At 55.7% G+C, this 22,007-nt stretch overlaps 9 protein-coding genes across 9 annotated transcripts; 2 read left to right on the top strand and 7 right to left on the bottom strand.

Annotated features, from left to right (window-relative positions):
- The first annotated feature begins 121 nt into the window (after positions 1-121).
- L226DRAFT_142480 (uncharacterized protein) lies at positions 122-1,086 on the top strand. Its single transcript, XM_067672364.1, has 4 exons — positions 122-406; positions 466-527; positions 585-790; positions 853-1,086. The coding sequence occupies exons 1-4, from the start codon at positions 275-277 to the stop codon at positions 897-899; spliced, it is 447 nt and encodes a 148-aa protein (XP_067533550.1). The 5' UTR covers positions 122-274; the 3' UTR covers positions 900-1,086.
- On the bottom strand, positions 935-3,161 carry L226DRAFT_511281 (MFS general substrate transporter). Its single transcript, XM_067678293.1, has 4 exons — positions 2,724-3,161; positions 2,533-2,674; positions 2,211-2,478; positions 935-2,156 (listed from the first exon to the last, which is right to left on the bottom strand). The coding sequence occupies exons 1-4, from the start codon at positions 2,913-2,915 to the stop codon at positions 1,274-1,276; spliced, it is 1,485 nt and encodes a 494-aa protein (XP_067533549.1). The 5' UTR covers positions 2,916-3,161; the 3' UTR covers positions 935-1,273.
- A 231-nt stretch (positions 3,162-3,392) lies between these two features.
- Positions 3,393-5,323, bottom strand: L226DRAFT_536812 (FAD dependent oxidoreductase). The gene has a single exon (XM_067681196.1). The coding sequence runs from the start codon at positions 4,869-4,871 to the stop codon at positions 3,570-3,572; it is 1,302 nt and encodes a 433-aa protein (XP_067533548.1). The 5' UTR covers positions 4,872-5,323; the 3' UTR covers positions 3,393-3,569.
- A 1,220-nt stretch (positions 5,324-6,543) lies between these two features.
- Positions 6,544-10,729, bottom strand: L226DRAFT_536811 (DUF21-domain-containing protein). The gene is made up of 7 exons (XM_067681195.1): positions 10,409-10,729; positions 9,999-10,172; positions 9,491-9,587; positions 9,243-9,428; positions 8,892-9,186; positions 8,207-8,827; positions 6,544-8,156 (listed from the first exon to the last, which is right to left on the bottom strand). The coding sequence occupies exons 1-7, from the start codon at positions 10,705-10,707 to the stop codon at positions 7,039-7,041; spliced, it is 2,790 nt and encodes a 929-aa protein (XP_067533547.1). The 5' UTR covers positions 10,708-10,729; the 3' UTR covers positions 6,544-7,038.
- A 706-nt stretch (positions 10,730-11,435) lies between these two features.
- On the bottom strand, positions 11,436-12,957 carry L226DRAFT_546757 (uncharacterized protein; the record flags this gene model as incomplete). The annotated part of the gene is made up of 8 exons (XM_067682444.1): positions 11,436-11,525; positions 11,577-11,665; positions 11,720-11,891; positions 11,966-12,148; positions 12,222-12,257; positions 12,333-12,661; positions 12,726-12,794; positions 12,855-12,957. 8 exons carry the CDS (start codon positions 12,955-12,957, stop codon positions 11,436-11,438), a joined length of 1,071 nt encoding a protein of 356 aa, XP_067533546.1.
- Positions 12,958-13,407: 450 nt separating this feature from the next.
- Positions 13,408-14,642, bottom strand: L226DRAFT_142394 (uncharacterized protein). The gene is made up of 4 exons (XM_067672363.1): positions 14,639-14,642; positions 13,811-14,568; positions 13,682-13,749; positions 13,408-13,624 (listed from the first exon to the last, which is right to left on the bottom strand). Exons 2-4 carry the CDS (start codon positions 14,450-14,452, stop codon positions 13,498-13,500), a joined length of 837 nt encoding a protein of 278 aa, XP_067533545.1. The 5' UTR covers positions 14,453-14,568; positions 14,639-14,642; the 3' UTR covers positions 13,408-13,497.
- L226DRAFT_142393 (uncharacterized protein) lies at positions 14,643-16,280 on the bottom strand. The gene is made up of 10 exons (XM_067672362.1): positions 16,233-16,280; positions 16,060-16,151; positions 15,943-16,001; positions 15,713-15,882; positions 15,463-15,657; positions 15,332-15,411; positions 15,195-15,280; positions 14,937-15,118; positions 14,802-14,867; positions 14,643-14,742 (listed from the first exon to the last, which is right to left on the bottom strand). The coding sequence occupies exons 2-9, from the start codon at positions 16,110-16,112 to the stop codon at positions 14,823-14,825; spliced, it is 870 nt and encodes a 289-aa protein (XP_067533544.1). The 5' UTR covers positions 16,113-16,151; positions 16,233-16,280; the 3' UTR covers positions 14,643-14,742; positions 14,802-14,822.
- A 756-nt stretch (positions 16,281-17,036) lies between these two features.
- On the top strand, positions 17,037-19,574 carry L226DRAFT_489665 (cytochrome P450). The gene is made up of 14 exons (XM_067677283.1): positions 17,037-17,188; positions 17,250-17,347; positions 17,402-17,493; positions 17,554-17,597; positions 17,654-17,751; positions 17,805-17,977; positions 18,032-18,282; positions 18,336-18,402; positions 18,455-18,658; positions 18,730-18,759; positions 18,812-19,042; positions 19,109-19,141; positions 19,202-19,230; positions 19,287-19,574. The coding sequence occupies exons 1-14, from the start codon at positions 17,041-17,043 to the stop codon at positions 19,457-19,459; spliced, it is 1,671 nt and encodes a 556-aa protein (XP_067533543.1). The 5' UTR covers positions 17,037-17,040; the 3' UTR covers positions 19,460-19,574.
- Positions 19,507-21,845, bottom strand: L226DRAFT_614528 (FAD/NAD(P)-binding domain-containing protein). The gene is made up of 8 exons (XM_067686660.1): positions 21,367-21,845; positions 21,110-21,312; positions 20,987-21,055; positions 20,548-20,933; positions 20,239-20,487; positions 20,096-20,185; positions 19,989-20,039; positions 19,507-19,921 (listed from the first exon to the last, which is right to left on the bottom strand). The coding sequence occupies exons 1-8, from the start codon at positions 21,414-21,416 to the stop codon at positions 19,601-19,603; spliced, it is 1,419 nt and encodes a 472-aa protein (XP_067533542.1). The 5' UTR covers positions 21,417-21,845; the 3' UTR covers positions 19,507-19,600.
- Positions 21,846-22,007: the final 162 nt, after the last annotated feature.

The raw sequence follows: 22,007 nt of genomic DNA, 5'->3' as shown, positions 1-22,007 counted from the left end.
CAAACGTTATTGGTCCGCCTTTGGTCGGCAGGAAGTAGAGCAGGTCATGTGCCTCAAGCACGAGCAGTATTTCCCGATCTTGTCTCGGCCGGACGCTTTGTTCTCTTGTCTCGAATGTTGGCCGCAACCTACTCCATGCTCGTGGAGGGAGGTTCATGCCCACTATCGTAAAACGCACCCCGACGTGTGTGGCCTGCACGAGGATGATGACCCCGCAGGGGACATCGGGTCACAGATTCGTCAGTGGGAGGGAGCCTCTTTCGCACGGGACATTATGGCAGAGCTCGGCTTAGGCGAGCAGGCAACCATCGCCTCGTTGAGCGTGCTTGTTGAATCGGGACAACTCACCTGCGTGTGTGGAGCTTTCGAGGCTTCGGATGATACTCGGCTCGATTGGCCAACATTGGTGAGTCTCCTACTCAGGCTGTTCTAGGATGCATCTGACTCTGAACGGTTTCTCTACAGGTCCATCATATATTTGAACGAGTTCAAGCAGTTCATATCGCTCGGAGAGAACAAGCATTTTGGTGAGCTGCTTACGTTCTGTCCCATATTGTGTTCGCTACTGACTAGACTCCCCACAGGCGTAGTGTACAGCACAACCCTTCAGAGGCCCTAGCGCCACAAGCCGAGATTGAATTGGGTTGCCGCGCATGCGTCAAGATGATCACCATGACACCTGAGGATGACTGCTCTAGCCAGCCCACAACCTGCGAACACTCCTCGGATTCGCCAGAAGACGTAGTCAGCAACACTACGGGAGAACTGGGTGAGCCGGGCGTGCCGCGCAGTGGGTAAACAGAGCTATAGTCGACGAGCTGCATACTATGTTTTTTCTATGACTTTTGACAGTATTCTATCGTCCGAACCGAGGCCCCGGCAGCGTACACAACGCCTGACTTGTCCATCAAGAGGACAGGGGGATGACAATGAGGGGGATGCCTCTCTCTGCCGAGTTGATTATACGATATAGTCCACGCCGTACCGCACATTGACCAATGAATGCTATGTACTCTTATTGCGAGAGACGCAACGTTTGCCGATATATGATGTCGTGTATGGGAATCTACTCATCTGAGGCACCCGGGTCTGGCTCCTCAAGTCAACCCAAGACGTGCCTTGCTCGAAATTGCAAGACGCCGTCGCCGCCGCCGTTACGAGAGAGCTGAACGACCCCAGGTGTGGCGCTTAGCCTACAGGTGACGCTCTGGGTATACGAACTGTGTATTCCTTCTATGAATTCTATGTCCGATGTGCTCAAGCACTTGGGCTACTACCCGGTTTTAGCCTTCAACTCTCGCCAGAGAGTGATGAACATCACTGCGCCGATGCCCACATACGCGACCTGCAGCCCGACGTAGTTCAACATCCCGACCTTGACTCCCGCCCCTCCCCAGACCGCGCCGGTAACGCGACCAGTGTAGTTGCTCCACTGGATGAAGAGGCTGATGCGCCCATTCCACTCGCCCGGGAGCTGCTTCGAGAGCAAGCTGAGCGTCACCGTGCTCGCGACGTTGAATCCCAGCGCAACGAGGAACCACGCGATAAACAGACTCCCATAGTTGACCTTCTCCGTGTCCAGGATCGCAATCGCAATGAGCAGTCCCGCGAGCCCGATCGACGTCCCCATCGCAAGTGTGTGCCTGTCCTGTACCCGGCGCGCAAAGTGCAGGTTGAGGAGGAGGAACGGCATCGCGCAGGCGCCTCCGAGCGCAATCATGTTCCCGGCGGCAAACGGACTGAAGTGGAACGGATTCGCGGGCGCATCGGAGCCGGTGAAGACCGGGATGTTCGACTCCCATGCGCCGAGGATGAAGAAGCACGTCATGGCGAACCAGCACATCGTAGCCGCGACGCCCCACTGCCCTAGAGTCATCTTGAGATGCGGGGGAGAGGGCGCTGGGATGTCTGATGCTTCGGTCTCGGTGACGCGGAGCGAAGCCGCGCTGTCGTCCGGCTTCTTTTCGACACCAGACGCGCCGAGCGAAGACGAGGCGGGGATAGAACGGAGAGGAATAGCCGTTGGAGCGGCTGCGAGAGGTACGTCTTCGAAGAAGACGGCGACAGCTACCCAGAAGACAGCCCACAGCGCGGCCATGATCCAGGCAGGACTGGTGTAGCCGTTGAAGACACTGTTGTTGAAACCGATCTTGTATCTGCGGGGGACACATGTTCAGCAACATCACATACCAGACATGTTCTCGACATACAGGAGACCACCAACGAAAGGCCCGAGACTGAACCCTATGCCTTGTCCTAAGACTTGCCAGCCTGCGAGCGTCGTCCTTCGACGGATGCCGACTATCCGGGGGTCCGAACAGTATCGTTTGATGTACATCCAGAGGGTGAATCCAAACCCAGAGACCATACGGCCCATGAGGATGAGATACAGCCAATTTGCCCGGTATGCGAGGCCGTATAGCACGTTCCCGAGGACCATCGACGCGCATGCGAAGTGCAACGGGCGCCAGTAGACGCCTACGACCGGAATCATCAGAATAGGGGCTCGAGATAGGGACGTGCAATCGTTACCTTGGTCAAAACGCATCATTGGGATGAGTGTCAGGCCTGATACTGCGGTCGGGATACCGATGACGAGACCAGAGAATGTCGATGTTCCGCCGAGATGTTGCGCATAGTCGTTCGAGGACGACACGATGATGAAGAATGTCAACTGCAAGATGTTGTTAGAGCAGGAACGGTGAAGATCCACGTCCACTGACCTGTAGCATGACGTTTGCTAGAATCATGATGGCCAACGATGCTTTCTTTGGCATCTTCAACTCCTCGTCGATCTCGGGACTGATGGTGGTCTCGTCAGCCTGCCTGTTCTCTGCCGCAGCATCCCGGAGAGATGGCAATCCCCTCGGCCTTGCGAGATTCAGAATCGTTGGAGGTAGCCTGAAAGCCTGCATGTTGACGTCGCCGGTATTTTGCCAACACGCACAGCAGGAGCAGGATGTGGAAGAGGACAGTGAGGCCGGCGCTAACTCCGACTCGCAGATCACGTATGTGATGACTCGGGTATATCACAGAATTTGAAAGCGGAGACGGAGAGCCGTGAACGTGTCCGGAGGATGACAGCGAACTATTACAGTGACTTTATGGCAAGCGTGCCAGGGGCTTGAGCGGAGGCAGCGATGGAGGACATGGTGGTCAAGTATAAGCACGAACTTGAGACTTGGAAGAGTTTTGCCGGGGCAACACCATTGGTAGGCGCCTACAAATGACTTCTCCACAAACTGCCACCACGGAACACTTCTGGCCGCCACGAAACTTGGGTCTGTGGTCCTTCACTTGTGTTATAAGGAATGCAATTTTTTCTCACTAGCTGTTCTGGTTGCGTTTCTGGCAAGCATCGGTCCAATTTCCCGAGCCGACATCCCGTCAAGTCCCAGGCGAACAGACGATAAGAACGGTCACGAAGTACAAGAATATGCGTATGCTATGGGTTGTATGAAATCCGACTATCAACAAGATGCATGCGCGTCCAAGACTGGCCATACAGAATAAGTACACATCATCCGTGCCGTTGTCAGGTCAGTACTCAATCCAGACCATTGAATACTTCACAGTCTCGCCATAATCCGCACGTCAGTCTCCTCCTTGTGCCGACGAATCTGGTCCGCCTCTGTGGCCATCGGCGTCGGGGCCTTGTCCAGCAATGCCTCTTCCACCAAGGCCAAGAGATCAGCGGCACAACCAAACGCGAGCGACCAACCAGCCCCTCCGTGGCCGTACGAGTGGATGATGCGGCTGTACTTGACGATGGACTCGCCCGCCACTGGCCGAAGCTCGCGCTCCACACGTACGTTGTGCTTTCGGAACGGACGTAGGCCTTGCGCAATGGGGTAGTCGGGGTCCAGCCGCGCCTTCTTCAGCTGAGGCAGGAACGCCTCACAGCGAGCCCGCATGCGCTTGATGATCGGTGTGTCGAGGGTGTAGTCGAGGTCGTCCTCGTGCGGCTCGGTGATCCCGCCGATGATGAGGATCTTGTCGTTGCGCGGGACGAGGAAGACGATTTCGTTGGCGACGTCTGCGGAGATGCTCAGCGCGGCGTCGATGACAGGGAAGTCGCTCCCATCGTTGATGACACGGAGGAGACCGCCGCGGATGGGGTAGCAGGTCGGGTCGCCCGCAAGCTCGGTGCCCGCGATGCCCGTGGCGTTGACGATGACGTCCGCAGCGTACTCGGCGCGCAACGCCTGCTCCTGGTCGAGGAGGTCACCACGGAGGGTCCGCGTGACGAGCTTGGCGCCTTTCCGCTGAACGAGATCCATGAGCCAGGTCATCGCGCGGTCCGTGTCGATGACGGGCGCGAGAAGCTCGTAGGCATCGACGGCGCCATACTCGGGATTGACGTTACGCTCCTGGACGATGCTTTGGCTGTGACGGAAGCCTCGCACGCCGCTGGCCGCGATCTCGTCCATCTTGGCGAGCTGTGAGGGATCCTCATCGATGGGGAAGGGGAAGAAGAAGTCTGAAGGCTTCACGCTCACGCCAGCCTCCCTCGCCAGGTCCGGCTTCGCAGCGATCGCGTCCCAGACGTGGTAGGAGACCATGCACCACTTCCGGGAGTGTCGGAGGGAGATGGCGTCGGTGTGCTGGCCGCAAACGGCTGGAGGGTACTCCCATAGCGCGCCGGCGATCTGAGAGGTGAGTCGTTGCTCTTTTCCGAACGATGCCCACTCTTTCGCAAGAATGGTTACGTGGTATCCCTTGTCGAGGAGGGTCCAAGCGGTCACCAGACCGATGACCCCTCCTCCGACTATGAGGACCCGGGGAGAGAAAGGGGTAGCAGGTTCCAAGGGGACCGGGCTGGGCGAGAGGTCCTTCCAGAAGACGAGAGGCTGAGAGGTGGCGGTCGACATGTCGTGGTGAGCTTCTGAGAAGTGGGGGTGCGGTTCGTGTGATGATGCGACCCATCTCTCGCACTCCCTTTTTCAACGGTTCATCTACTACCTTGATTGTCGCCTCTGCGTCGATGGTACAGCGCAGAGTTTTGATGTGTCAGTCAGAAATGTCGTTCTGCCACGAAACAGCGCCATCGGCAGCCTCGCATTTGCTAGCACGAGGGACTCCGGACGACCTGGATGATCTCTTGTCCGGACGACCTGAGACGCTGCCGCTCATGTCCTCGATTGACTTTGCCGGCCCAAAGCTCTCGAGCGTTCTCGAGCGACAGGATGTCGCCATCGTTGGAGAGCTGTGAACGAATCCGGGGGGACGGATATTCCGCAGTGACAACTAGACGCAGGCGAGAGCATGTACGCCTGCGAAAAGTAGTCGGTTAGCCTCGAAGGCAGCGAGGACTAGCCGCCAGTGTCCGCGTACCGACGCCGTTTCTTCTCCGGTTTCCCCAAGGGCTACCCGGCCCTAAATTGTCGATGTCAGTGGTAGACCGACTTCGACCTTCCGGCACGGACGCACCCATTGTCAGAAGCCTAATTTTACTCCTCCTCCCAGACGACAAACGTGCGCGTCTTCAAGTTGTGCTATTCCCAGTCATAGTTTCAGACACCGTGATGCGGCAGAGCGGGTGACCCGTCCACTGACACTTGGCAAGCCTGAAGACCCACACTCGCAGGCTCCTATATTAGCTGGCGAGGTACGAAAGTTACCATCCTGACGGAAAGCATTCTCCGTCGACGTACATGTGCCCTCGTTTGCACAGGATCTACCACGGAGAAGAAGCACCCTGCCGCGCAATTCCCAGGCGATACGTAAGGAGACGACGGGGGTAGTAATGACTTCAAGCTCCAAAAACCGAATATCCGACCTCAGAAGCCTCACAGGCACAGAAAACGAGAGTCGGAAGTACCATCGCGTCCGCGGAGAAAGGCGGCACCCCAAGTAGCTGTCAACGCAGACGGTCAGATGATCCGGGGTTGTCAGCCGTGGGGGCTGCAAACCACCCACCTTGACAGCCCAGACAGAGGTCCAGCCGCCCAGCCGCCCATTTCTCCTGTGTCTCGCTTGGCCTGTCAGTACCGTCCGGTAGGAGACAAGGTTCTGTCCGAAAACGAGCACGCCATAGGACCTATAGTCTCCGTAGACATTATTGTGACCCGGGGACATTGGACAACCCTACCGGAACTCATCAAATGTCATGATGTTTCTCCAGAATAGACCGCCTCGACCGTCTCGACCGCCCCGATCATCCTCGGAGCGTCTGGTCTGACTGGCTTCACGTTCGTCCCGGTTCTGGATGATACAGTTGTAGTATTTTCGGCGTATTCTTCTCGGCATATCAGGGGTCACAACCTGAAATGCGGTGTTAGTGTACACCGCTTGCAGAATTTGCCGTGCGACTTTCACTCAAGCATGGTCAGTCGACACCCATCCCGAAAGCATAGGCCCAGGTACTCGGGCAATGTACCAGATGAGATGCTGTAGGACAACCAAGTACAAGGCTTCCTGGCGAGGAACTCACCCCAATCGGCTAACTCGGAGTGCGTTGGACGCCCCCAACTACTGCAATCCAGCGGAATGTCGTTAACAGCTAAAATCAATCGACGAACACTGCGCACTGCGCACGCAGATGCCATGTTCGCATAGCGAGCAACGATTGATGAGATCAAGACCATCCGATTCTTGTACATGCGTGGATCGTGGAGACGAAGCATACAAAGGAATCCGAGCGAGATGCACTAGTGTACAGTAACAGGGAGCAAGCGATAGATGCATGAATGATGTACAGTCGCCCGTGCCAACGTGCGCAGGACGATCGAGGGAGCAAGAAGCGCGAGGGAATATGAGAGGGAAAGCAAAAGTGAGTGAGAGCAAGAGGAGAGAGATCCGAATCGACGAGAACGATCAGAGAAAACAAAACTATCCGTGTCTACACATACTACACATCCATGTACAATCCTTCCATTACGCAAACCGTGACATAGCTGCCTGCCGTCAACGGGCTCGTTAGCGACCACCATCATAAAACATACACGTCTTCAACTTCCACCTCTAGTCGTCGTCGTCAAGAAAGGACGGCAAGAGACCTTACCCACTTCATCAGAGCACGAAGCGAGACAGCATCGCTCACTCCGGTTTGTCAGGCCCGGCCTTGGGCTTCTCGTCGGGTTTACGAACGTTCGCAACATCCGCATGACCGCGTTCCGACGCACCCGCATGGTCAGCCGGAGCCTGGTGCTGGTGCTGGTGCTGGTGCTGGTGTTGGTACGAGTACAGCTCCGGACCCACCTGCGCCGTGTTGACATCGACACTGACATGTGCAGGAGGCGGATCTGCGCTGCCGTCCCTAACCGCACCGGTAGCGGCGTCACTCTGCATGTCGCGCTTCACGCGCTCGGCGACGATCACCCCGTGCCTCTCTCCGCCATTGAGCGGGCTGCTCTTGAACCAGCCCCCCTTGAGGGCGGTCTGGTTGCCAGACGCCGACGCCGCGCGGCGCTTGCGCTCGACGAGGATCGCCTGCTCGAGCGACGGCGCGGGCGACGCGCTCCGCGAGGGGGGGCCGAAGCCCAGGTTCAATGCGGGCGGGACAGGGATGACAGGTACTCCACCCGAGGGGGCGCCGTGGCCTTGGCTAGAGCGAGCGCGGCCTATGCTTGTCGCAGCGATGACGCTTTCATGGGGAATCACGACATCGGGCGTGGGTGTCGGATGGACGGGCCTCACGTGCAGCGGCGCGTGGGCAGGAATAGGCACCACGAGAGGAGCTGGAGGACGTCCGACGGACTCGTCAGTCACGATCACCTGTGCGGGCTTCTCGTCAGAGCCGACATGTGCGGACGGCGGAGGGACGGTGCCGGTCACTTGGATTTCGTCCGGAACTACGACACCTTCAGGAACAGTAGCCGGATGCGAGGTACCGTCGTTCGCAGCCTCCTTCTCAGGCCCGCCAGGAGGGTCACGCGGTGTCGGCGGAGCACTGCGAGAACGTTGGAATCCGGGTACCCTCAAGCTCAGGGCCCTGAGCGCAGGTAATGCAACCGGTCTGATTGCAGATGGCGCAGCAGGAGCCTTGTGCGCGTTGGAATCGACTGCCGTGGTGGCACTAGAGTCGGAAACAAGATCCGGCGCAGAACCAGTACGCTTGAGCGACGGGACCACCTTGACCTCGGCCTGAGCGTACGACCGGAGATCAGGGTGACCTTGTGGATCGAACTCATCATAGATCTCCTCGCCAATGAGTTCTGGACTTTCGTTAGTGTTGAACATGAGGGAAACGTTCACGGATACTGACCTTCCAAAACGTCCTCGAGGGTGATGATACCAAGAGGCATGACAGCTGGGTCAACGCTCTGCAGGAACTCTTCTACACCCTCCTTGGTAAGAACGGCGTCCGCTGGCATACTCTGCTCCCAACGACCCCACTGGCCGACCTTAGGGAGAGCAAGCCCTCGTTTCTTAGTTCCGGGCGCGCCTTCGTCCTCGACCAGACCCATCTCAACATCAACGGGTCTCCTGCGCTTACCACGACCACGACCCTTCTTCTCATCATGTGCAAGATGGTCAACGTCCAGATCGGAAGAGTCCTCGCCCTTCAGGGTCTCGTCGTTGTCGCTGCTGGTCCGCTTTAACTTCCGCGACCGCTTCTTCTTATGGTGATGGGCGTTCTCGGCCTCATCTTCATCGGAACTGGAGCTAGAGTCGCTGTCGCCCATCAGAACGCGGTCGCGCAGACGTTGTGTGAGACCACGCTTGACAGCCTTCTTGACGCTGGCAGCGCGCTCGACGCTGAAGCGGGAAACGATGGCCATGTGCGAACGACCCTCCTGGAACTTGTCGAGGATGCCCAGCAGAGGTTCGTTGTTCGGAACAAACGGAACCTTGTTGAGCGGAATCTTGCGCACGGGCGTCGCATCTGTCAGAACGAATAGACATTAGGCTTTTGGGCGCGCGCGCCTATTGTGGTCAGGAACGCTCACCGTTGGGGTCTAGCAGGACACACTGCTTGACAAGTAAGATGCCGATGATCTTCTTGACCTTCTGCGTGTGCTGCAAGTGACCGTCTAAGCTGAGACGTGAGGCGGACGCGTCGAGGTCCGCCTCGCCGATGTTGACCTTCGCCAGCAGACGCGGGACGGGAATCTCAACCTCTTCGTACACGGGGATACGCGAGTGCCCCGTAAGACAGATCTTGCGTAGAGTCTCGTAGTCCAGCTTGGCATCAATGCTGAGCATGAACACGTCCTTTATTGGAGTCATTGCTTGCCTTACGACCTGTAGGAGTGCGATGATGAGCACAAACGCTGGTTGTTCGGAGCAACAGTACCGACCTTCTCCTGGAGGTCGAGAGCACCTCCGATGATCGTAACCGTGTCTGTCTTCAGATCGCCACCGAGCTCACCGCCGTTGGAGTGCATGGCAATCAGCTCCTTGAGCTCAGCCCGCCTGTAGATGATACCGTGGTGAGGACCGAGAGTGAACTCGAGAAGCTTCGCGACCGGCCATGCCAGCAAGCCCTACGATTCAAATCAATCCAAATCAGTGATCAGATTCGCCCGGAAGACATTGATTCGCGTACCAAGGTCCATAGCAAGACTTGTACAGTCCCGGCCATTTTCGCACCAAAGTAGAGGCCATAGCGTGTGCAGAGTGATTGCGGAATGATCTCTGCAAAGCTGCACGAAAAAGGCTAGTCAGCGCTGTTCTGAATTGCACTCTTGCTCAATGACACTGAGATGAGACGGAGCGCGGGCGTGTGAGAAGAAGCGAGGAACACGGTGTTCCGGAGTTCCTCCCGTTGCATCGCATAGAGCACAACAAACGTGCGCAGAGTGCGTGCGAAGGCGTAAGACGTGCGTGCACTGTCGCATCTCGCGGACATATCCACTCAATGTCTGCAGCTGCACGCTACGTAACTTTGACAGTTTGGCACGTGACCCAAACGCGTAACAGCACGTGGACGCGTCATACAAGCGCGTGGCGTGTCATATGCCGACACCGTGGACGTCATTCGGCCGAAGTGTGTGAAGGACCGAAGAAGGGCAAGAAGCGAGAGGTGAATAGATAGACGAGGAGATAGGACGTACATGACGATGAGGACGGTGCTGACGACGACGCTCTGGACGCCGCCGCCGAGGACGGGGTCGGAGATGACGGGGAGCGTCTCGTTGACGATCATGTTGGCGAGCAGGAGCGTGACGAGCAGCAGGTGCCCGTTCTTGCGAATGGGTTTGATCTTGTTCGCATACAGCTTCTGTTTCCTACGGGGAAAAGGCGGACGTCAGCAAACGCGTTCTATCATGCCATAACACACGACTCGGCCGGGTCACCGAATGCAAGGCATGCATCAGACGGCCAGCTCGCGCAGCGCGATACTTCGACGTCTTCACTGGTCTGGAATGCGGGTGCCCTTGCGGCACAACATGTGTCCGCCATGACCTCACCAACCACAAGATTGGCAGATGTGCGACCACACTGGCACAAAACCGACACTCACGGAGTACCGCTGACGCTAAGCACGTTCAGCTGCGTCTCGTCGAGGCTCATATAGCCCAGCGTTAGACCGGCAAACACACCCGACAGGAGGACAAGAATGGGGATGAGGCACGAGTACACGATGAACACCGCGCGTTGGTCTGGGTCGTGGATGTCGCGGCGCACCAATGTGTGCGCCGCGCTGTCACCGGAACCAACAGCGGAGAGAGAGTTACGGAGAGGGAGAACATGTTCTGATACGGCAGACGCTAGGGTGAGAAGCAGTCCTGAGGAGGGGAAATTGGGGAGAGGCGGGACCATTCGATGGCTGTTGTCGTCGTTGTGGGAGGGGCGGACGGCGCGAGGCGCGTCAGTGCTATATACTAAGGATCATACCCCGCACGAGCTTATCAGCGGCAACCACCGGCGGCTTCCTCGGCATCTCGGTGCAGTCTAGACCAGGAACAACCGGCCCTTATCGTCCTTTTCGGAGTCTGTCGGGCCGAAAGCGCCTTCATATCGGACTTTCAAAGGAGATTAGTCGCGGAGGAAGCTCAGCACAAAGTAAGTAGGTTCAAACGTTAGCCTTCGTGCGACTGTGGCTGCCGTCCGTGGTTCTACCATACAGTAGCTGACGCAACATTGCCAAGGCTCCTAAACTGAGGGACGATGACACGTACGTCGCCGTGAGCACGAGATATGCACCCTCCCCTTTTCGGGCCGCACATTCCATCGACATTCGCGAATATGGCCCCGCACGGTCTACGATCCGGTCGAAGAAATCCCTGTCGTCGCTTTCGACGGTTGTCGACGTCCATACTAGTCCTTCGCTGGGCATGCTGTCGATAATAGGACCATGTAGCATTGAGAAGATAACGAGCTATACCATAATATTATACTGAAATACAATCATATAATCACAACACACGCCGCATAGAGATCCAAGGGAAGGCGGCCTGGTCGACCAGACGACCAGGAAGCCTCAATAGAAATAACTCCGAGGAGGAGGAGGAGCGAGGAGCGCAGCCGCAGCGGCGGTGGCGTGGCGTTCAGCCATACCACTTGTTGCCAATACGCATCTCGGATTTTTGCCGTTGCGGGATCATAGGCTCTGTGATCCCGAACACCTCGATTGCCCTCTGCAATAATCAGTTCAGTAACGTGCGGATCGGACGCGTGGCGAAGCGCACCTTCCACGTATGCATGTCAAACTCCATGACCATCTGGTGCTTCACGAGTCCGTCTGCGTAGTCCTCCTGTGTCGGTTGCTCGCACAGCACTTCAGCGATGTGTCAGTACCACTTCAGTATGGAACACGAGAGAAAATAATTACTGATGGTGGGCTCTCCCGACTCCTCGTCTATGGCGAACGCGCACTTGCCGTCGCGGATGAGGAAGGACAGGTAGAAAAGGTTCTCCACCGACTGTCCAAAGTCGTTCGGGTTGATGATGAACCTGAAGATGTTTATCGATTCGCCCTCCATCTCCTGCAGGATGTGTTCGAGCTGTTACCGGCGCGGCGAACCGAGCATGAGATACGCATACATCAAGTCAGAACACGGGAATCAGGTGAACTGACCTGGGCGACGTTCTTGGTGGTTTCGTTCTCGGATCGGGTAATGTCTTCCTCGTGGATTTCCTGCGGTTTCTTCATGTCCGCCTGATTCTTCTCAAGCCTCGCACGTTTGCCGATATTCCGCTTCTTCTGCTCGATCGATAGTGGTCCGAGCCTGTAGAAATGCCCCCGTGAGCGATACAACGTCTGGAAGACATGCCGGAGACATGAGACAAGGACAGGGTCGCGCGCAAGGGCGAAGCATATAGTCGCAATGAACAGATCGCATGGAAGAACTACAAGGTGAAGGGTCGCACTTGCACCGCGATATGACATGCATACAGTGATAAGAGATATGCCATGTATATAGCAACAATGCAGAGTAGCCCACCCAGAGTATAACGCAGAGAACGCGAAGACATAAAGACACGCACATAAAGTCCATCACCGGCACCCTCTTGCTCTTCGCGAGCGCGCGCCGGCCTATCCGCTCCCAGTCCAGGGGTGCGCCACCAGCATCGTACTCGCTCGCGTCCTCCTCGTCCTCCCCCACAGGAGAGAGCGGCTTCCGCCCGCCCATATAGGTGATCAGGCGCGCGACAAAGTCGTCGACGTCGAACGCGCCGGAGCCCGACTTCATCGCACGCGCCTTGGCCGCGCCGAAGTTCGATATGTGCAGGAGCAGCGCAGAGTCATTCGTGGCCTCGCTGATCGCGCGCACTATCAACGTGGAATAGGGTGGGATAAGTGGTAGTCTTGAAGAGCTGTGGGGCAGTGGGCGCACCTTCGCTGAAGAGGGTATCTGCTTCTCGCAGGGCAGCGGCCACATCTTCGGTGCTGATGTCCTGGTTGTCTGTATCACACATACAACACTTCAGTGTGCATATATGCGGACCTAGGATGCGACGCGTACCTGTGAATTGTGCTGCGCGTTGACGATACTTCCTCCTTATATCTCGTGTGGTCTCCTGGTCCTGGTCGGGATCGTATGCCATGTCCACATCGTCGGCGGGCATGTTGGTGTTCTGTGTTCTTATAGAAGTATAGCAAATGTGTTCAGAGATAGTCCGAGGAGAAAGGACGGAGGGGCAGAGGAGGGTGGAGGAGAGGGAAAGAAAGACAGCGCGCGTTTACGCGACGCGTTCACGACCCACGTGATGTTTTCAAATATCGTGGTGGCAACTTCCCGTTTAGGAATTGCGTCTACTCGCCGCTTTGCGATTCCGAACTCCAAACGAACTCCAGGCGAACGTCGTAGACACGCACAGGTGGGCTATTGGGATAATGGTATCTTTTGATCTGTATGCCGTTAATATTGATCTGACGTTCTTAATCATGGCGGGGCGATGTTCGCCCTTCGACGATATTCGAATCTGAAGCCGCGCGGAGCGGCGATAGCTTGCAAGTGCTGTGGATGGGTATTCCGACGGATATAGATTACATACAAGATGTAGAAGAAGCAATTCGCAGCTCATAGTACAATGTCTTACCTCCAGGCTAGGCGGTACGCTCGGCCTTCTTGAAGGGCTCTCCTTCGGCGGCGAACGCTACATCTGCTACTGTTTGCAACGTCGAGCGAGACTCACACGTCGTGGTGCCTCAGGAAGCAACTTGACGAGCGACCTCAATTCCTCGCCGATATCATCCCGAGGTGCTGGTGTATGCGCAGAATCTTGTTGCTCGCTGCCAGGGAGGTTTAGTCAGTAGCGAACCAGAGCTTAGCCACAGCGGATGACTTACCTCGGAGGCGCCTGCTCCTCCTGCGCAGCGAGCCGTTCGTTGTCGATGTGTTGATGAATATGATAGACCTGTACGAAGACGGCTCAGGCGCACTTGCGGATGGATGACAGATGGAGACGGGGGACTCACAAATGTCGGCCAGTCAAGTGAGGCATCCTCCGAAGCCTGCACTGGCAAAGCGCCGCACGTGCAGGTGAGTTGTCCGCATGCAACCAACTGGCTGAGCGAAGTGATGGTGGCCTCCTCGCCGAACCCAATCTCAGTTACAATCTCCCGTGCAAGGGCGACACCATGCCACTGCCGAATCGACTTGACGAACGGGGGTCCACGAAAGTCGGGATGCTCCTTGCGAAAGTGTGCGTGGGTCTCCTTCCACGGGTGTGGCGGGCGTCCAGGACATTTTCGGCAAATGAACAAAGCATCTGGACGATGATGCAGGACCGGGTAGTATTTCTTCCAGGAGCGCTTCACCCGGTCTACTTCCTCCCTGCCGAATAAGCCTGGGCGAGGATTCGTTCCGAAGTCGCGAAGCACCTGCAAGGCACCCAAGGCCTGGCTACGGGTGTAATACTTGTACACTTGGCGAGTGAGTGAGTCGAGTAGCCTGGCACCCTCTTCTGTATCTTCCGGACGCTCCACGTCAAGGAGCGCATGGAGGAAACAGCGTGCACCATCTTTGGCTGCGAAGCATTCCAGCATGTCTCCGACATGCGTCATCGTCGGGAACATGCCAGCGTCATATTTGGTGAAGTTGGGGTGACTGGCGAACATTCTCTCGGCCCAGTCCGCAAGCTGGGTCCGGCGTCTCGTGAGGCGTGCTCCGTAGGTCTGTATCGCCCTGGAAGAGTACCGGTCCCTTTCATAGAGAATCTTGTTTGAATTCTTGGCTATGATTGTTGATGTTGATGACGTTATATGAGGTCAGGTGTATGGTATGTCATTATGGTGCATGCTCACCGTTTAGGAGGTACCTAAGCCATAGCTCAGTTGCTTCTACAGATGCAGGCTCTGCACATCTCTCGAGAGGTTGACAGTAGCCATGCTCGTCGCGATATGGCGACCTGAAAACACATGAGTCTCTCGACTGTTGCAGCCTGCAGTCACTACCTGTTTCACATACCAGGTATATTCCCTTGCAAGCTTATGCCCGTCGGGACCTTTGAATTCGAGGATCAAAGTCTCCCATCTGCAAAGCTCGACGGCATCCTATGAATGGTCAACGTACGTATCTGTAGGATTGAATAAGAAGACATACCACAAGTCTCCGGTGAAGATACGTTGCTTGGTCCAACAGATATGTCCCCACGCACTCGAGAGGAACGGTGGGTGATGAAAGCTTCTCAACCATAGCGTGAAGCTCGGGTTTGAAGAAGAAGTCTTCCAGTTTATGCAGAAGTGGGCTGACGTCCGTGTCATCGTACGGCGAGTGAAATGGTTCTGCGTCAACAGGTCGATCAGTTATAATACCTGCCGAGAAGAAGACTTCCAGGCTGCCAGTGGATCGACAACGTACCGTCCTCCATTTGGCGTGGAATAGACATCGTGACCACGTCGCGAACAGCGTCGGGAATACCTTCGACTGTTGCACCTGAGACCACACTACTCGGGTTACTCAGCACACTAACGGACCTTGTGAGACGTAAAACGTACTTTTCGTCAAAGCACTCGGGGCATAATCTCAGTCGTAGGAAGTAATCAACTTCAGTATAATTCTGGGAACTTCCGCATGCCTGGATTCGAATGAGTAAGGCTGACCGGCAGCGTGAGCTACGTTGGCGTACCCAGCAGTGTTCATCGAACAACAGAGCGGTGTACGATGGGTGGCTCATATCCTTCGGACAAGGTGGCAGAAGGGGTATTGAGTAGAGTGCAATCTTCCAAATTTGTTGGTTCCTCTTAGCAAGCAGAATTGAACGAATACTCTTCGATGTGCGTGCGAGGTTGAGTAGGTCAATGGGATGAACGTAGCGAGCGAGCTACTCAGTGCGAAGTAAGACCGTTTGATGCCGACAACTGCGGATGAACACATACCTCAAAGTATAGCTCGACAGGCAGGTTTTCCAGATTCGGATTCTCGAAGAAGTGGGTGTAGGAAGGAGCTCGATTGACCGAGTATTTCTTCGTGTCAGCGTTCCCCGGGAAACACCCGTCGCGAGTGCAGAGGTTACTAGGGACAGGCCGGAAGCGAACCGGTACAAGAGCTGCAAGTGGCATATCTCGACTATGAATCGGCATAGCTATGACGATTGGTTACAACTCACTGTGCTCGACCTGTTCATTCCGACAACATTGACTGCGCGTTGCACAATAGTCGAGAAACCTGGGGCCGGATGCCAGTGAGCTGTGTGTCGGAAGAACAGCAGAACAGCAGATCGTACCGTTTTATCCTATTGTCCACTTGCTCCGTATCTAGCGGAGGAGGTAATACCATGGTGACGCGAGGTATCGGAGAAGGCGGAGGTGGTTAAGCCTGTCCGTGCCCGTTTTCGAATCGCCGCGAGGTGTATGAGTATAAAGAAGAGTTAAAGTATGTCAAAAGTGCTTGCCGTACAGAAAGACCCGTGCAAGAACAGTCAGAAACTTCGGAAGCAGTGGTGGTGGTTGGGGTAGGAATGCGTTCGAGGCAGAGTCAGGTCAGCGCCCAACTGCAATATATGGCAGGTGAGCACGTGAGTCGTGGGAATCCGTTCCACATATAGAAACCAAACCATGCGGGCCCCATCACTGCGGCGTGCACCTTCAAGCAGGGTCAAGCGTAGAACGCAAAACTTGAAGTAGACTCAATGCACGGCGCTACGACACGTCTGCGAACATGCTTGAACGTTGGATGTCGATCAACCTCCGAGAAGCTCAGCCGTAGTGTTCAGTAACTCCCTCAGGACAGAGAAGGTTGAGCACAAAGACAGCAGTCCCGGCGCAGTGGCGACACCGTGGTTCCTGCTACTTGATCGCCGTAGTTCAGGTTGAGCATAAAAGTGGTCCACCGCTGGTGCGTCCGTTGCACAGCTGTTTCTATGTTGATAGCATGTATGAGTTATAGCACTCGAGTACTTCATCCAACTCTCAGGGAAGAACATACTGATCAAGTATTAGTATCGACGACTAGACTTAAGTGTCTACAACTAGCTCAATTGGACTGGAATCGTTCGATCCTACAAAGTACTCTAGCCTACGACTATCGAGTTTTCAAGCATCCAGTAATTGTTGATGTACCTGCAAGCTGTCACAGCGGAAGCGAGGTAGAGGAATGGAAACCGGTATGTACATCCGGCGAGCAAGCACCTTACGCGAATACTCTTGACTCATTGATGTTCTTATATGCATGCGTGCAGAAGCAACAATCCGACTTTCCTCCCACCATGCTCCTTTCCATCGTAAGCGGCGGTGTGAAGCTCTGTCTGCTCTTTCTCCTAGTGAGGGCGGCATGGTTCTTCTTAAAGAGTCTCTTTGTGCGATCGTCGCTTGACAATGTTCCAGGGCCTCCGTCCACCGGAAACTGGATCGTTGGTGAGCCCACAGCGGCATATTGTGTCAAGTGGTGCGTTCAACCATACTCACCACACTGTAGGCCACTTCAAGGAACTCTTCCACCGGGAGAGCTGGGACTTCCAACACGACTTATACAACAAGTATGGTCAAATTGTCGCCGCAGATGGCTTGTTCGGAGTACGTCACTGAGAGCAAGACACCACGTTTATCACGGCTCAATGATGCGGGCAGCGCAAATGGGTTTTTGTCTTCGACCCGTTGGCACTGCACCACGTCGTCCTGAAAGACCAACATATATATGAGGAGACAGAGCAACTCATACAGTACGCCTGTCTGCGTATACCTGAACAAGGCAGCGATTCTCAACTCGCTCTTACTTCCAGAATGGATCTCCTACTCTTCGGGCCAGGTCTGCTCTCCGTCCTAGGTGCGAGTTATCACTGTTTTCTTTCTACTATGTCCATAACCTACGCTTGAACTCAGGAGAAACCCATCGCAAACAACGAAAAATGCTCAATCCGGTCTTTTCAATCAACCACATGCGACACATGCTCCCAATTTTCTATGAAATCACGGACCGGGTACGTCTGCAGACCTCCCAGTCTTAGACGATCTTTGTCCTCAACTGCTGTAGTTGAGGGAGGCGATCCACCGGCATGTCTCACGTGGCCCCTGTACGCTGGACATGCTGAACTGGAGTACACGTATCGCCCTCGAGCTCATAGGTCAAGGCGGGCTCGGATACTCTTTCGATCCTCTGACCACCGACTGCGCCAATCCGTACGGTGACGCCATGAAAGAGCTCATGTCCGTCGTGCTTGTTCCCTATCTCTCACTCTGGGGCTTATAATTTAACAACAGGCCCGCGATGCTTCCACTCATGAAGTACCGCATTCTCCTCCCGGCCCTCTGCAAATACACCAGCCCGAGGCTTCGACGATGGTTGCTCCAGCGGATCCCGTGGGAGCCACTGCAGAAGATCCGCCGCATTGTTGACACGATGGACCGCATGTCTCATGAAATCTACGATGCGAAGATCACCGCGCTTCGCAAAGGGGAGGAGGCGGTCGTGCAACAAGTCAGCGAAGGGAAGGACATCCTCAGCAAGCTGCGTATGTGCCTCCAGCTTGATGTTGGGAGGGCGTCATGCTGACCATTTCTGCAGTACAGGCGAACATGGCAGCATCCGACGCAGACAAGCTCCCCGACGACCAGCTCATTGCTCAGATCACGTACGTCAAGTCAGAATCATCACATGGTATCTTCCACTGACTAGCTCGACAGGACTATCGTCTTCGCAGCGATGGACACCACTTCAGGGGTACTAGCCCATATTCTGCATATGCTCGCAGAGCATCCGAACGTGCAAGATCGGCTCAGGCAAGAGATCACAGGTGCGATTCGAGCTAACGACAGGAACAATCTATCCTACGATCAGCTCTCCGAGCTGACTCTCCTCGACTGCGTCTGCCGCGAGACTCTGCGCATGTAAGGATATACGCGTCCTTGAGAGCGTCGCTCCTCCAGGCTTGGTTCACTAATTGAATACTTATTCGCAGGTTCCCGCCTCTTGTCTTCCTGCCTCGCACGTAAGCTCTCCGACACGCGTGCATCCTTCCCGTGATCGCTTATTCCGCGCAGTGCAGTGAAGGACGCGGTCCTGCCGCTGTCTGCGCCCATCCGTGGCCGCGACGGCACGCTCATGCATGAAGTCGCTGTGCCGAAGGGCACATCAGTGGTCATGAGCATACACGCTTCGAACCGGAACCGCGCCATTTGGGGCCAGGACGCGGACGAATGGAAGCCGGACCGCTGGATGAAGCTCCCGGACGCTGTCACGGAGGCGCACATCCCAGGGGTATACTCCCACCTGTACGTCGATGTCTTCCAGGACTAGAGACGTTGAACACTGACGTACAACCTCGGACATCGCACCAGGCTCACGTTCCTCGGGGGTAGTCGGGCGTGCATGTAAGTCCTGGTCCTCAGCCCCGGATGCTGACGCGCAATGCTCACCAACATTTTGTGCAGCGGCTTCAAGTTCTCCGAGATGGAAATGAGTCCGTTAATTCACCGATCTTTGGGCTGAGGCACTCGCTGACCGATTCTTTGGCAGAGGTCGTCTTGATCACCCTACTCCAGCACTTCAAGTTCTCCGTGCCGGACGACCTCGAGGAACCTATCTACTGGAACTTCGGAGGAGTACAGTGGCCAAGTGTAGGCCGAAAGAGCGATGTCTCCGAGCTCCCTCTGAAGGTCGCGCTGGTCGAAGAGGAGGTTGAGGCTTGAGGAAGTGAGGATCGAGCGCTTTCGATACATGATGCAAGTTCAACCTTGCGTGTGGATTAATAGTAGCAGACAGTGATTGAACCTAGATCAGCCAAACCTTATACAGACACTACGCAGTCCACAGACAAGGTTAAGTCAAACCTAGAGTTTCTCCAACAACTTGAGAGCCTTCTCCCTGTCATCCATGATGCTCTCGTTTATCGCCCACCCCATGGCACTCTCCAACTCGTCTCCGATCTTGCCAAGCATTTCGCGAGGATAGTCGCCTGCAGCGCTCTGCTCACCCGTGATGTGTTCCCACCCGAGGCGGTGGAGGTGGTACAAGTAGCCGGTCATCTGCGAGCGGCGCTGGATGCCTTGCGAGAACGGCCTGCGCAATCCGTCGTGGATCTTGAGTGCCTCGAACAGGTTCGAGAGCGTCACGTTGGGGTGAGACAGTATCGTGGCCAGAATGAACCCGTCCTGTCGTGGCAGTGCCGCAGTACGAGTGTAAGATCGTCGTCGTCGAGGCTCGAAGTTTAGTACTTACCTCGATCGCCTGCCCGGCACCTGAACCTTGATGTGGGGTCATCGCATGTGCCTGGAACCAGTCAAGTCAGCTGTCCAGTAAGATACAGAAGATGCTGCGCTTCATACCGCATCGCCGATTAAAACGGCCCTTCCGCTAACATAAGTGGGCAGACCACGGACGGTGTGGACAGCCCAGCTGAGCGATTTGTCCATCGCCTGGGGAGAGACATGTTAGCGAGTCGGACACACCACGTTCAGCAGAGAAATACCTTGAAGAGGTCCTGGACGCCTGCGTCCCACCCACTGAACTTCTCAAGAACCTCCGCCGAAGTAGACTCCGTAACCCACGCTTTGGTGTACGTGGTGCCCTCTGCACCTGGGGTGTTCACGAACGCCGCGACGTTGATGGTCTTGCCGCGCGTAATGGGATAAGACACAATATCCTGTGGGTCAATATTAGCCTCATGAACGTTAGTGGCGCTAAGAGACGGCAAGCTCGCCCTGTCCTTGCCCAACAACTGCAGTTCATAAGGTTAGACATCAGTGCCTGTGCGATATTAAACCCGTGTCTCACTCACGATGAGGGTCTTCTGGAGGTCCTTGCTATGAGCGCTGTCCGCCAACTTGTCGACCGGTACGAGGCCCCGATAGACCACTTGTCCGGACCAAACTGGTTCGATCATCGTGCGCAGCTTCGCCGCCTGCTCCTTGTCGCCACGAATCTCTGCGGCATCCGCGAGGTTGTTGAACATGGTGCGGCGGGCGGCCGAGCGGATCCCGTCGCTTCCTACGAGGAGATCGCAAGTAGCCGTGGTGCCATCCTTGAATTGCAGGACGATGGGGTCTAGCTGTCCGGCCTCCGGCTCAACGTACGCGAGGAGCCGCTTGGAATAGACGATCTTGTCCGCCGTATGCAGATGCTTGGCAAGAACTGCTTGCAAGTCTGAACGACTGAAAGTGAGGACTATGCATTGGTTAGCAACCTTGGTGCAAACATCAGGAACAAGTGGGACGTACGAGCAGGTGCGAACACGCGAATATCCACGGCCTTCGGTTCATCAGCCTTGCGGTAGTGCACCGATTGTGCTAGAACCCCGTGAGCTGAAATACGCAAAAATGTATCGGTGCGGAAATACTAGCCTGTAGAATCGTGGGCGCCGCCGATCTCCTTCAAGTCATCCTCGAGCCCGAGGAACTTGAGGACTTCCATGACGCGGGGCCACACTCCAATGCCCGCCCCGAGCTCGGTGAGCTTCGCCGCGCTCTCATATATATCAACGTCGATATCGGTGCTATATTTCTGCAAGAACAGCGCGAGGAGGAGGCCTCCTAGACCGGCGCCGCTGGTAAACGAGGGATATCAGCATGATTCCAAGGACAGCGATATGAGCACGCACACGATGGCCACGCGGAATTTGGAAGGGGTAGCGGGGGTAGTAGAAGACATGCTTGAGAAGGTTGCCACTAGGGGGAAATCAATGAGGATGTTGCGAGTTGTGCTGTGTGAGTCTGGGGACTGATTCTACTGTCTATATACCAGCCAGCTCTCCGAGTCCGGCTGCGAGGCCCAGCCATCGGTGAATCCTGTCCATTGAGCGTCCTGGAAAGTGTCAGGGATCGCATCGACAAGCCCCACTACCTGACCCGAGCCCGCAATCGCAAACGGCCATGGTTGACCAACAAGTTGGCCCTCCCGGGCACCGATCGAACGTGAACAGGCTGTACAGCGTCCGAGGCCTGGCTCTCAGTCAGCAGGGTCAATCCTGGATCACACTGTGCGGAGCAGCAGTGGGAGATGGTACGTGCGTTCGCAAGTTTTGGTGCGTAGGGGCAACAATGGCCCGCAAATTGCACTTTGAACAAGCGTCTTTCCAGGTGTGGCCGATGAGAGGTTCGGTATCAACGCGGCGTAGACGCGAATCGCACGGTCGTGTCCGGAGATGTGCGTCTACTCAAGGTTTGCACCCCGAAGCCAGGGAACCATGGATGACTAGATAGAAGCGGAGTTGTAAGACAGTGTAATGGGGTTCGGAGCATG

This window comes from Lentinus tigrinus (genome assembly GCF_003813185.1).
Source record: "Lentinus tigrinus ALCF2SS1-7 unplaced genomic scaffold L226scaffold_20, whole genome shotgun sequence".
Classification (NCBI taxonomy): Eukaryota; Fungi; Basidiomycota; class Agaricomycetes; order Polyporales; family Polyporaceae; genus Lentinus; species Lentinus tigrinus.
Note: the sequence above shows the minus strand (reverse complement) of the source record. Positions and strands in the feature narration are given on the sequence as shown.

Excerpts from the sequence above, each read along its gene's own strand:
- L226DRAFT_142480 (XM_067672364.1), top strand. The coding sequence starts at position 275 with ATGGCAGAGCTCGGCTTAGGCGAGCAGGCAACCATCGCCTCGTTGAGC. Across the intron at positions 407-465 it reads GGCTCGATTGGCCAACATTG|GTCCATCATATATTTGAACG; the intron begins GTGAGTCTCCTA and ends GTTTCTCTACAG. Across the intron at positions 791-852 it reads TGAGCCGGGCGTGCCGCGCA|TATTCTATCGTCCGAACCGA; the intron begins GTGGGTAAACAG and ends GACTTTTGACAG.
- L226DRAFT_511281 (XM_067678293.1), bottom strand. The coding sequence starts at position 2,915 with ATGCAGGCTTTCAGGCTACCTCCAACGATTCTGAATCTCGCAAGGCCG. Across the intron at positions 2,675-2,723 it reads TAGCAAACGTCATGCTACAG|TTGACATTCTTCATCATCGT; the intron begins GTCAGTGGACGT and ends AACATCTTGCAG. Across the intron at positions 2,157-2,210 it reads CCTTTCGTTGGTGGTCTCCT|ATACAAGATCGGTTTCAACA; the intron begins GTATGTCGAGAA and ends TGTCCCCCGCAG.
- L226DRAFT_536812 (XM_067681196.1), bottom strand. The coding sequence starts at position 4,871 with ATGTCGACCGCCACCTCTCAGCCTCTCGTCTTCTGGAAGGACCTCTCG.
- L226DRAFT_536811 (XM_067681195.1), bottom strand. The coding sequence starts at position 10,707 with ATGGTCCCGCCTCTCCCCAATTTCCCCTCCTCAGGACTGCTTCTCACC. Across the intron at positions 10,173-10,408 it reads CTTAGCGTCAGCGGTACTCC|GAAACAGAAGCTGTATGCGA; the intron begins GTGAGTGTCGGT and ends TTTTCCCCGTAG. Across the intron at positions 9,588-9,998 it reads AGCACCGTCCTCATCGTCAT|CTTTGCAGAGATCATTCCGC; the intron begins GTACGTCCTATC and ends TTTTTCGTGCAG.
- L226DRAFT_142394 (XM_067672363.1), bottom strand. The coding sequence starts at position 14,452 with ATGTTCGCCAGTCACCCCAACTTCACCAAATATGACGCTGGCATGTTC. Across the intron at positions 13,750-13,810 it reads CACTTGACTGGCCGACATTT|GTCTATCATATTCATCAACA; the intron begins GTGAGTCCCCCG and ends GTCTTCGTACAG. Across the intron at positions 13,625-13,681 it reads GAGGAGCAGGCGCCTCCGAG|CGAGCAACAAGATTCTGCGC; the intron begins GTAAGTCATCCG and ends CCTCCCTGGCAG.
- L226DRAFT_142393 (XM_067672362.1), bottom strand. The coding sequence starts at position 16,112 with ATGGTATTACCTCCTCCGCTAGATACGGAGCAAGTGGACAATAGGATA. Across the intron at positions 15,412-15,462 it reads TGTTCGATGAACACTGCTGG|GCATGCGGAAGTTCCCAGAA; the intron begins GTACGCCAACGT and ends ATTCGAATCCAG. Across the intron at positions 14,868-14,936 it reads ATCTTCACCGGAGACTTGTG|ATGGGAGACTTTGATCCTCG; the intron begins GTATGTCTTCTT and ends CGAGCTTTGCAG.
- L226DRAFT_489665 (XM_067677283.1), top strand. The coding sequence starts at position 17,041 with ATGCTCCTTTCCATCGTAAGCGGCGGTGTGAAGCTCTGTCTGCTCTTT. Across the intron at positions 17,598-17,653 it reads AGGTCTGCTCTCCGTCCTAG|GAGAAACCCATCGCAAACAA; the intron begins GTGCGAGTTATC and ends GCTTGAACTCAG. Across the intron at positions 19,142-19,201 it reads GGGGGTAGTCGGGCGTGCAT|CGGCTTCAAGTTCTCCGAGA; the intron begins GTAAGTCCTGGT and ends CATTTTGTGCAG.
- L226DRAFT_614528 (XM_067686660.1), bottom strand. The coding sequence starts at position 21,416 with ATGTCTTCTACTACCCCCGCTACCCCTTCCAAATTCCGCGTGGCCATC. Across the intron at positions 21,056-21,109 it reads CGGCGCCCACGATTCTACAG|CACAATCGGTGCACTACCGC; the intron begins GCTAGTATTTCC and ends ACGGGGTTCTAG. Across the intron at positions 20,040-20,095 it reads CCGTTTTAATCGGCGATGCG|GCACATGCGATGACCCCACA; the intron begins GTATGAAGCGCA and ends GACTGGTTCCAG.